The sequence below is a fragment of the Chroicocephalus ridibundus genome, chromosome 6 (genome assembly GCF_963924245.1).
Source record: "Chroicocephalus ridibundus chromosome 6, bChrRid1.1, whole genome shotgun sequence".
Classification (NCBI taxonomy): domain Eukaryota; kingdom Metazoa; phylum Chordata; class Aves; order Charadriiformes; family Laridae; genus Chroicocephalus; species Chroicocephalus ridibundus.
Window position 1 is genome coordinate 18,687,137 of NC_086289.1, and position 12,964 is coordinate 18,700,100.

Sequence of the window (12,964 nt, forward strand, 5' to 3'; positions counted from 1 at the left end):
AGTTCAGTTCTGAACAGGAAGTAATTATTTATTAAAAGACAGTGTAGATTTAAAAATGATTTTGTTCTTCAAAATGTTTTAACTTATCCTGGCTGTGAGTCAGAAAAATTATAGAAAAGACATTTTTCTCTTTGTATGTATCTTGTATGTTCAATTCCAGTGTTAACAGCTTCAGTAAAATTAGTTTTCTGCAGTCACGTAGCTTTCCGTAGTGAAGACAGCTATTTAAATATGTAAAACATGACTGCGATTTACCCAAATTGTGAAATGAGTCTTTAAGAAAGATTTAAATGTGTATTTTCGAATTCTCTAGCTCTATTATAATTAACTTCTGTTGGTTTGTATTTCTTCTCTTTACATAAAAACAAATAGAATTCCTTCTGTTGTAGTTGTGATTGTAGATTTTGTGCCGTGGATTCTGTTCAATACATATGTATTTTTTTTCTTTTCTTCACAGAAAACCAGCTTTTTGGATGCCCTATTGGGAGATGTATCTTTAACATGGATTATGTGTTTGGTCGTCTTCTACAGCCCGAGGCAACAGTGTGTGTGCTACATATGATAGAAGAATTAATTGTGCGAAGAGACAAGGCGAATGGCTATGTCACAATAAGAAGCTGGTTTAAAAATGTTTGTATTTCATGCCAGTAATCCAAGGCTGGGGAAGCCTAGTAAGCCGAACAGTTGAAAAAGTTAATTTTTTTTAAAACCCGGTTCAAAAAGAACAAGTAGTCAATGTATATTTTACTGTGTTCCCCGATTATTTAGCATTGAATCTTTTATTACACTGAAATCATGGTGTGAGGATTGGTAGACAACAACGCTCCTCCCCCCCCTCCCCGCCCCTCAATTCCCAACACACATCTAGCAACTAAAGACTGTGTCAAGATGACCTCTGAGGAAATGACAGCTTCTGTTCTTGTCTCTGTGGCACAGGGTAAAGTGATACCTGCTCAGTCAGCTGGAGATGAAAATACTGAAAATGCTTTGGACACCAGTGTTATAAAAAGACATACTGCCAGGCCGGGAAGGCAAACCACACACGCTCTCTCATACTTACACAGACTTGAAGAAGAAAGTCTTCAGGGCTCAGTGCCCAAAATATTCTCTCTGGCGAAAGAACAAGTGACTAATGACAATAGTAATGAAAACTTCTGTGAGAGGAACAGCTCCATCCCTGATTCAGTGGAATTTCTTAACATTAACTGTAACATTGTACCGAAAAGCTACAGGAGTAATATCCCGTGCAGCCAGTTGTATAAATCTTATGATCCTTTAGCAGGGGGAGAGGCATGCCTGGAAACTGGAATTCCTGTTTCACTGGAAAGAGCCATGCTTGCTGAAATTCAGTTGAAAATGAATGGATCTTCGTTAAGAAACCAGACAGCAGTAAATAAGAATGACAGCAATGATACTGATAAAGTGGCCTTTTTTCACTTTCATTGTGCTAGTGAAAGGAACATATCAAAGGCTTTGTGCAGTTTACACAACGGCTTCATTTTGGATGACTGCTTGCAGCCAGTAAGTGTTGGCGATGGTAACACCGCTGGTTCCCCGGCCTGCGCTTGCAGATTAATGGAATTGACAGATAGTTGTGAGAATGAAAATGGGCAGCAGGTATATGAAGACGCTTTAAGGGATAAGTATTTATGTCTGGAAAGAGCACCACGAAAGGTTAAAGTGACATGCTCAGGTCACAACTTTTGTGGAAATAACTTTACTGGAAGAATGCCCTCAAAGCCCTTTCTGAGCCATTTTGAAGACTGTAATGATAACTGTGAAGAAGAGATGGAAGAAGATTTTTTTAGAAACAAAAAGGAACGTTCTACTTTATTAATAAGACGTTTCTGTAAAAATGATAAAGAGGTGAAAAAATCAGTTTATACTGGAACAAGAGCAATTGTTAGGACTTTACCTTCAGGACACATAGGAAACGTTGCTTGGAATTATGTTGAGCAAAGGAGAAACAACAGTGGCTTGAAGTTTTCTAGGATTACAACAGAACAGCTAACTGTAATTCAGTCCTTAATAAAATCGGAATTTAATTCCTTTCTTGAGAAGTCTTTATGGTATGAGGTAAGCTTTTCATAGTGTTGGTTTTTTTATGGTTTTTTTTTTTTTTTTTTTGGTAAAAGTTTTGATAACCTGGTGACCTTTTCATTAAAAAAAAAAGCCTTCAACTAGTAAACAGTTAGTAACACTGAATAGGATGTTTCAATTAACCACGTTAAACCTCATGTTGAACACTGCTTTTTAGATAGAAGAATTTATTTTCATCCTTTAAAATTCATTTGGGTTTAAAATAGGCACGGGGTGAAATGTATAATTTTATATCTGTATAAAATTTATACATACATATGTATGCATATACATATATATATACAAAATTAGGTATATATACATAGACATATGTGTGTATATATATGTATGTATATGTCTTTATATATATTATTTATACATAAGAATGTAATATACCTGTATACAGATATAAAAAATTTATACATATTTTATAGTTTTATTTTTAATAGAAAATGTGTATAATATGCATTTATATTTATACATGTATATGTAAAAATAGATGTACTAATATATATTATAGATATACATTGTTGAATATATATGGCATATATGTGTATATAAACATTTGATGGATATATTAATGATATAATAATTCCATGGAATAAATTGTATAAAATGGTAAGTGGTAGTATTAGATCACAGTGAAAAATTTTGTTACTCTAAAAAAGAAAGCATAGTATTTTCCTTAAGTTACCCTTATTTACAATGCTTCTACGCTTGCAAATAACTTTAAGAAATTACATAATAGTTGAATAACATATAATAATACGCTGATAATGCCCTGTTTTGTATTCTCTTAAATTAGAGAATACAAAAAGTTCTAAGTTTAGAACGAAATAATGAATACATAAATTATTATTGTAGAAATGACATAGCACATCCTTAATAAATTGCTTTAAGTAGTAAAAGATTTTCTGTGATGGTAGTAATTAAATAGTTGTCTATGGAATCTGTAAAAGAGATTCTGACCACTGATTCTCAAGGGTTCATCTGAAATGTGACTACTGAGAAAGAAAGGCCAGCAGGATAATCATCAAGAGAAACTCTTTCAAGGAGACTAGTAGAAGAGGTGTTTACTGAGCTTAGCAAAAAAAGGTGGTGTGATTTTTCTCTGCCAAAATGTGTGAATAAGCTCTAGGGAGGGGAAAATAACCAAGGTAAGGATAGTGTGGACAGATAAGCTATTCTTCTAAACTAGTCCTGAATAAATGTAGGTTGAAAACTGGAAGAAACTTCTAGCAGTTAGTGCTCAGACTCTGCAACAGCTTTCAGCAGGACTGAAATGGAGGAAAACTTACTTGTATAGAATCATAGAATCATTTAGGTTGGAAAAAACCTTTAAGATCATCAAGTCCAACCGTAAAATTGATTATGAAATTTTGTCAGTGATAATAGAATAGTAGACTTGGTGGCTCAGGAGCTCTGTATGACAATTGTGCCCTCTAGTACTATCCTCATATCCTTCTAGAAACTGTTATTTTTTCTGTTCAAAGAGTTGATTGAAAAGTTCTACGAACATTTTTGTCAGGTTTTTGCACTAGGTTGCAAAACTTTGTGGCTTCATAATTGTGATATTCACTGTCCTAGTCAGTGGAAGCTCAAACTTGCTGGTACAGAGTGTGGCCTGAGTGGTGCAGAGTCACCCCCCTGTGAGGGGATGAATGTGAGCCATGTATTTAACTAGTATAGTATCTGCTTAGTACATTTGTATTATCATTAAAATCTTTTTTTAGGGAGGAAAGGGAGACTGTTTTGTAGCCGAGATCTAGCGTAATTTTCATTCATACACATATGAAAAGGGAAGCATGTGTTTAGGTTTCTTCATTAGGCATTTCCAGTTTGACTTGGAGTTCTTTTAACATGCATGCCTGTTTCACTACTTTCCACCACTGCTGCATAATACTGAATGCATAGCATTTCGGGGTGTGAGGGCTTTAATTTGAAGATTTTTATTTTTATTTTTTTTTTTTAGTACACATAGAAACTCAGAAATAAATGTAATAAATACTCACCGAATAATTACTTAAATAGGAAAACTTCTGTCTATAAATGAACAAAAGATTGACAGGCACAGTAAAGCACTCTGTGTAATTACTGTGCACAGAATGTTTTCTCATGGTCAGAAAAAGCTTCTAAGTCTTTATTCTTCCAAATGGTGACTACAAATATTTTCCTTCTTATCAACCTCTGTATTTAATCTATTTCTGTATAATATGCATTAAGCACTCTTAGCATTATTTTTCTGTTATTTTACAGTCAAATATTATTTCTGTGATAATACTTCTATGTGTTTATGGCTTATTTAGCATTATATATGGTTTTTCCACAAACATAGAAATTAACTCGGTGGATGTGACAAATATATGGACCTGCTGAACATATACGCTGGGTTAAAATAATTTAATGAATTATGAGCATTTACAGGAAGCTTTCATGCTAATTATCAAAGGAAGAAGGAGAAAGTAGTAAATGAATGTGGTAATTTGTTCTTTCTTTCCCCTTATCTCACCCTTTGAGCATGCATTCTGTTTGGAACAGCTAAGTGAACAGTAGTTCTGTTCTTCAAGGGGAAAAAAAAGTTGGAGAAATTAAGTTTTCATAGCAGGACTGGTGTAACATGGAACAATAGAGACCTTTATGTTTTAAGTAGGAAAATGTGGGTCTCATTTGTTCATATCCCTTACATAAAAATTCTAGTGCTAATAAAGGAAAGGCACTGAACTGTTGTCTTGAATATTTTTTTCTTTTTTCTTTCCCTGCATAGGAAGGTGGGACTGAGGCTTTGGATTATATAGAAAATACACGAAATTATATATATATATACACACATATATATATGTAATATAGCATATATGATTACTACTTATAGATATTTGTATGCAGATTTAGACTCCTCTGCTCTGGATTTAATGTATGTGTTGTATGAAGTGAGAAATTTTTTATGCTGAACATTTTCTCTAATTTTGCTTGTAGTTTTTGCAGCTATATACAGTGCAGTACTTACCCTTGTCAAATGGATACATGTAACATAGCCGTTGTATCTATTAATGAGAAATTTGCTTGTCTGTTGGAACAGTGCAAGTCCCTTGCACTGGTACATACCAAAGATGTGAAGATTTGCCACAGAAACAATGAGAGTGGAAGCTTTTGGTGTTGGCTTTGGTTGGCCTGGCACAACCTATCTACTACTTGGGTTCAGCTCAGCTGCATCATATTAGTAATCTGACTAATTACAAAGTCAGAGTTTCTGGAATCATTGAACCATCTGTGTCTGTGAGATGTTAGGTTCATAATGCTGAAGTATACTTCTTTTTCTGCGGCATAAGGGTGTTTCTGCAGTAGTTGTAATATAATATGACAAAAGTAGCCAAGTCCACTGTTGACTAAGGTACTAAATTTGAGCGGCTCACTAGACTGCTGTGGGGTGATTCTCTCAAACCAGGTAAGTGACCTCAAGATCTCCAGATTACAGCTGCGACAACACAGTTGCAATGTATAATAGCTTAATTCTTTAGTTAAGCTTATTTTGTAGGCGTCAGTACCATCTTTGCTGTGTCATTACATTCCTGATGCCAGTAGTTTGAGCTTTAAGAAGCAAGAATTCTGCTGGCTTGCTTAACTCTGCTCTCATAGAAGTTTGCACACTAATATATCTTCCACTCTTCATAGCTACGAAGGCGCTACTGAAATGCCAAATACTGATGAGGCAACAATGAAAAAAACACTTAATTGCCCCCACGTCTGTTTCCAGATAGCATAATGATTTTATTATAGATTTATCTTGTAGGAGTGTTTAGTAATTAATTTAATGATTTGGTATAGTAGTTCAGCATCTGTTAGCATCAGGTATTTTTTCCATATAGTGTCAATACTATCGATATGATTCATGTGTAAAATCAATGTAATGCAAAGATTTTTGATGATGCATGGCTAATGTAAGGAGTCTCATATTAAGATTTCTTGATTTCCATAAAGTTGAGCTAAAGTCAGTTGGTGGCATCTGTTAACAAACAGTTAAGGAGAGAAAAAAGACTTGGAGGTAAAAAATTTTTATTATCCTTTTTTATTAATATAATATCTAAAATAGTCATCTTGGATAATACTTCTAAAGAAACAGAGCCAGGCACAAGTAGTTTTCTGTTTAATAGATGGTATTTTCCTGAAACTTTTTTTGGTTTAGAATTGATTATTCATTTTGAACGTATTCAGAATTAAAACTAATATTTTGCAATTAATATAAATGTCAATTTTAATTCTGGACCTGTAGAGAGCTCTATTTCCTCCACCTCACTTCCCCCCACCTCTGCCAGAGGTCCATTTGCAGTTCTAGTCAGTGTGTCTTTACATTGCGTGGTTTTCTGGCATTTCTGAAAATGCCAGAAATTTTCAGAAGCACAGATTGTGTGTTTCACTGTCAGTCATAGAAATAACATCTGCTTTGACTCTTTTGACAACCAGTTGCACCACCTAAGTACAGGAGCACTTTACATCAAATGCTAACATATGTTTATGAACAAAGGAAAGGTTAGTAATGCTATATGTTCAGAAGAACATGTTTTTTTTTTTTTGTTGCTTTTCTCAGGTGTCAGGTTAATTTAAACCTTTTATTGTCAACTTTTTGTCAGAATGAATAGTATAACCCTCTTTTTATCTAGTAATATCTTGGAAGATGCACTTTCCAGTGTATTCCAAGCATAATTTAGATAATGAAGAGGCCTGTGTTTATTCTTAAGAAGTGAAATAAAAACTTGAAAGCCTCTGATTTCCCGTGTGCTAATGATAATAATAAGAAGCATGAGTCCTTGCGTATGTGCTGTGTTTCACTCAGATGACTGATCTGGCAGAATAGACACAAAGCTTGTTGGAGTGGCCCCGTGAAATCACCTGGCAATGTGAGTTTTACTAGTGAAGTTATTCTGCCAAACTCTGTGAGATTCACAACCCATGAAGCAGCCTAAAAAATTAAATTCTTACAAGCCTTTATTTCTCTGTTCTTTTTAATTGTTTCTGTAGGAATTTCAGGTCTAGATTTGCTGTGATATCATCTTTCTGTTAGGATTATGTGGTTTTCCCACAGGTTTTTCCTTCTTGCTCCATATTTAAAAAGATGGAATTCTTTAAATGGGCTCTTACTCTCTTCCCTTCCAGTTTTGCATGCATATCTAAAATGTAACACTGCTCTTTATGGTAAACTTTATGCTATATTTGTAGTTTTACTTAAAAAAAAAAAAACCAACAAACAACATACCCAAAAAACCCGATAGTTTGCAGTTGTTAATTACAGACAGATTTGGGGTTTGAGATATTTTGTTTTTCCGCTCGGAAATAAAATTCCTAGGCCAACATGCTGAAAAGAATTTGCAGGAAAAATGACATAAAGCAAATAATCTGCAAGTGGTTGGGGGTCTCCTCCACTCTAACAATATTTTTTTTTATCTGACTCTGCATGAATATTTTGCCTGTTACTAATGTCGTCGTGTTTTCATACATAAAGGTTTATATTCGTATGCTAAAGTAGGTGGTAGGTATGGATGAGCTGGTTTTTGTTCTACCTGGGCCCTGTGTTTCTTGTTTCTTTGCATAACAGTTGCAGTCTTTTGTTTAAAGAAAAAAGTTCATGAGCAAAATTGACTATTCGGAAAAAAAATTAGGGAAGGAAAAGAGAAGCCAAATAGGCATGAAATTATGTTTTCCCTTCAGTAAGTGCCGTAAAAATAAATTGAACGTTGTTAAATGAAGCTCTGTGCTTATATTTGCTTTGGGTTGAGTTACTCTAGTTTTAAAGTCGAGCTTTAAAAATAGAAAATTTACCCTCTGTCTGTAGAAGTAGTCAGTTTTATTACCATAATGTGTGATAGAGATAAATCTCTTAATACTTTGTATTATTTTGTAGTTGCCTCATAGCTTTAACAATTTTGTGCCAAATTATGAACAATAAGTTTTAGCTGTGAGCACACTTAGGTATTCAGAGCCAATAGTGTGGGAGTCTTGGCAAGAGCAATATATTATGCCTTCAGATTTTCCACATTTTCTGACTTTCCTTCTAGTGACTGTTCATTAACTGTAAAGAAGCATGAAGATCTGTTTTAGAAAATCTCCCTGCAGCACATTAAAGTGTTCATTTTAGGGTGTTAGAGTTGGACACTCTTCTAAATTCTTTCTCAGTTGAAACTAAGTTATCTCCATTACCTGTATGAACTGTTGAAAAGTTTGGGTTGTTTACACTGGTATGAGTGAATAAAAACTGTGCCATATAAAGCTCACTCTGTTGGTGAGTGAATAATTAAAATCTAAATTGATGAGATTTCATATACATTTTAATTTGTCGTGCTTTTCTACAGTCTTTCAGGATCTTGTAAAAAGAAGGTTTTTGAAAATGAGATAAGCTTGGGTTGACAGTAATTGGTAGGCAAACATCTTATTGGTATGAAATTTCAAGAAGGACTTAGAGGAAAAATCTCTACTGTAAAATTGTATTTGCCACAATATCTAAGGCTTTCTCCATGAGGTACGAGGCTATTTGGTTTCTCTATTTGTGAAAAGTGATTTGGTATAGTATGATTATGAGCCTCTGGTCTCGAAGAATTTTGCTTGAAAATACAGACTGGTGACAGCTTAAAAAAAGGAATACCAATCGAACAGAAAACAGCTGTTGGGTACTGTCCAAGTACGTATGAACTGGAGTATCAGGGGACAGGAGAGCTCTGAGGGTGCTCCCACACCAACCAAAGCTAATAACATCAGTGCAGCAGTTGGAACCAGGGTGACTCAGGGCAGTGTGACAGCATACAGCTTTCATCAGGAATGTCGGAAGTGGGGCAGCCCTGGAAACATAAACATTCAGCCCTGGCATTTGTAACTACTTTCTTCCTTTTTTTTATTCTTCTAATAATTTCACTAGAAAATTACATAGCTAGAAGCTATTCCTTACCTGCAAAATAAATGTATTGGACGGTGCTCATATTGTCCTGCAAATTGTGTAAAATTTTTTTAATATTTTGAACTGTAACAAGATATGATAATTTTTGAACTGAGGTTAAAGACTCACTTTTGAGATGCACTCGTCAATCCCCTAGCTGAGTATGAGAGAGAAAAATATGTTGGATTGGCTTATGATCGTTCTTACTTATGGATAATATTCCTGTCTTCATCTTCCCATTTCTGTGAAGTTCAGAAGAGTCTTTTCATCACTGGAATTAAAACACTTATTGTAAAAACTTAAGATTTTCTTAGGATAGCAAATACTCAAAGATATATACCTACAGATAAGTTTGCTGTCATAGTATGGGAACGTGCAACCGTAATGAAATGTTTGTTTTTCTCTTGAAATCAGCGCATGCACTTGTTGCAGGCCTCTGACTAATCTAATTAACTCATGTTCAAACAGAAGATTTTTCTTTTCTTTTTTTTTTTTTTTCCTTAGCTTTTCCAGTAACTGTGATGCCTGTTGACTGTTGCCAACATTTGGACTTTGAATCCACAGTAAAATAATGTGAGCTTCTTTTAAGATGATTAGAAGTTATTCTTATGTACTCTTCATGATTATTTTTATTTTATTCTCCAGATACTGTAAAAATTGCTTTCAATAGATCACAACAGATACAAACCTTCATTAGTAAAGCGTGGGCAGAAACTTTACTAAGGATGCAATATTAGCTGCTCTAGTTTCATGTTACAGCAGTCTTAGTTCTTAAGGTGTTCGGAATTCCCTTCAAGTGTTAGAGAATGGGTGAAATCCTGGCCATATTGTAGTCTATTTAAAGTCTGGGATAAAGTTATTTGGAGGGAGAAAAAGAAGCATGTGCAAAATGGATCTATTGGCTTCGTGGGAACCATAATTTTACATCAAACATTTTAATAGAGACATATGCCAAGCTTATATTAAGCACTTTTAAAACTAGTTTTAAACCAAAAAATCTTGTCTGTATAAATATGCGTAGTGCATATAATTCAGGTGGGATCATTAACTTGATATACAAAACTTCCTTCAGTACCCTTCAGTTGCATAAACTGTTGCTTACTGTTCATGTTACCACACTGGTTGGAAGCCCTACTTCTGGACTTAAATGTGTTGTCCTAGCTGTTTTACAAAGAAGCGATGATCTCATCGCTTCTATAGACTTAGAAGCAGTTACTTATTAGTGAGCTCACTTGGGTTTTTGGAGAAGATAAACTTCTCCCAGACACTCTCCATATGCTGTGGCTAAATTTTCTTTTATCTCAGCAGGCTGAGTAGCTGTGTGCTGTGCTGTAGTCTGCAAGAGAGACATATCCTAAGTTTCCAGTGGTGGAAAAAAAAAGAAAAACTCTTTCCCACCAGTTCCAACTGTTAATATTTGGTAATTTTAGAGGTATATGCATAAAAGCAAAGAAAAAACAAGGTGGGTTTTTTTTAATGTATGTAGTCAATCAACACTGAAATACTTCTAGGCTGAATAAAGGTATGAATGATAATTCTGAATAGTTTATCTTTCAGCAAAAACTTAACAATGTATCTCAGCCATGAATTGTTCTAGATGTGATTGTGAGTTGGATCAAGAAAGAGACCCCTGAGAGAAAACTGTCATCAATGATCTCTGTTTTAAATTAGGAATTTATCTGGAGTAACTTTGCAGAGTTAAAGCATCATGCTACAAACTTGAGGCCGTTCTAACCCTGTGCATATGTAAGATATTTTACTTTATATGAGCACATTATGGTTGCCGTGGCAACCATAGCATTGGACTTCCTGTCTGTTTACAGTCTTGGCATTGCACTAGGTGGCTAATGGGTGTAAATGTAAATGTACATATTTTAAAGGAAAAAAATATTATTTCATGAACATTCATAATTCCTTTTTATGAAATTAACTTGTGTTCTGGCTCACCAATGTGTCCTTTTGAAACTTACCTTACTTAAATGCAGTCAGGGAGAACTTCAGGAGTGCAAAATCTTTTGCTACATGAAGATTTCATTGTCATCTAGTGATTTGCCGTCAGCATAAAGGAGGCTTTGGTTTATTAACACCAAGTCACTCAACGGGTTCAGGCTGTAGAAAAGATAGGTAGAAGTTATCAACAAGCAGGAAATACAATATGGATCATATTTTAAACACGACATATTAATTTTCTTATTCTCTGGCAGTCCAGAAATAGAGTTTTTCTGTTTCTTTCCTTTTTTTTTTCCTTTATCCAACAGGTCGGAGATGGACTTCTATAATGATTTGAATGCTTCCTTTGAGCAACAAAGTTCTTTAGGCTTTCATCTTTAGCAGGCATTTGTGAATCATTGCATATTTAGTTTTGCTTGCACAGTGTTTCTTTGCCATTGGTTTGGACAAACTGCAAATCCAGCCTTTGTAAATGATGATGACCAGATTTGAGTAACTTTTTCTGGTTTTGAACACATTTCTCATCACACTTTAGCTTTGACCAGCTGTTTCCTGTTTTTCCTCCCAGTGGTTTAGCTGCTGAGGAGATAAATGCATCAATGGTTTGTTTCAGAATTAAAATTACCTTTATAATATGTGGATGGAATATTAAAACAAATAAGTTGGACACCATTACAAGTAAAGTTATGATGAAATTCAGAAGATGAAGTATTGTTTGCTGTACTTAGATCTTTCACTGATTACAAAGCTTTTGCTACACAGAGAGCTCTTTTGATAGAAGAAAATTATTCCAGCATCGGAAACACCAGGGTGAAGCTTTGTGTGGGGAATTTGGGGGTGTGTGATGGAATTTTTTAAGCAGTTCCGAATTTTTGTGTTCATATGAGAATATTTTGATTTATTTGATCTATGATCTACACAATGACCAGACTGTTACATCATATTTGTCCTGTTCAACCTCCCTCTCCCTGGTTTTTGGACTGATTTGGATACAGGATGTGTTCTTTATTGTAATCATACAAACTATTTAGGAATTTTAGAACTGAGTTTGTGTATGTATTTTTGGAGAATAAAGCAGGGCAGTTTAGCAGGGAAGACAGGGAAGAGTTGGTATATATCCTGGTCTATTAGGACTGGATCGTGCAGTACACGTTATTTCTTTTTGTTCATGGTAAACTTACTCCACATACACACAGAGAGCAGCTACGTTTTGTCCTGGCTTCAGACATCTTTCTTCAGGACCTTTAAATGAGTTATTTACTAACTTGAAAGGTGTTCACGTAGATAGTAATGAAAATATTGCCCTCTGTCTCCAGAACTGAGGTTGTCACTATGTTGCATTGTGGAAGGATCGCTTGTTGTCCCTTCTTTTTTCAATCCTAGTGCAGCAGGCTGTTCTGTGGAATCTAGTGTCACCTGTCCCTTGCTCTGCTTTAGTCCTCCCTGTGACCTAAGTGGTCAGATCTTATGTAGCCTCTGGCACGACAGAAAAGTACACAATCAGAGACAGTTAATAGCATGTCAACTCCCATGGCCAGTGATCCTCCCTGGATTGAGGGGTTTAAATATTCCTTACCTGTTAGGTCACTGAACTTTTTATCAACAAGTAGCAGAGGAAGAGCTGGGGTTTTGTCTGTGGTGAAGGTCCCAGCTCCAGAACCTTAGAGCATGTGTTTGCTCCCCTGGACAAGGTGCGGTATCGCTCAACTATTTTTCATCTTTACCCGTTTATAAGCCTTATCCCATACCATTTTTAGGGCCCCACAGATTTCTACAAATGCCAGCCTTAATAGCATTTACCTCAGGGTATGGTCCAGCTGTTGACGTTTGAAAGAGATTGACTCCTGCAGCTTGCGCTGCCTTCATTTCCCTATGGCTTTTCCAGGCTCCTTCTCTACAGGTTCCTTTTGGTAGATGACTCCAAGATCTGCTCTCTCTTATTCTAGGCTTCCTGAACTCGGAAATCTCTGTGGTGTTTCTCATTAAATTCTGTCAGGAGTGTTCCCCTCCCCACCT

The 12,964-nt window shown here is 35.3% G+C and overlaps 1 protein-coding gene across 2 annotated transcripts in view; it reads left to right on the forward strand.

Annotated features, from left to right (window-relative positions):
• The first annotated feature begins 461 nt into the window (after nt 1–461).
• The window catches only part of PLCE1 (phospholipase C epsilon 1), a 139,583-nt gene continuing 127,080 nt past the window's right edge, over nt 462–12,964 (forward strand). For both annotated transcript variants that reach the window (XM_063337769.1, XM_063337770.1), the window contains exon 1: nt 462–2,076. In XM_063337769.1, the coding sequence (XP_063193839.1) occupies nt 889–2,076 (1,188 nt within the window). In that variant the 5' untranslated portion in view covers nt 462–888. The remainder of the gene's footprint in view (nt 2,077–12,964) is intronic.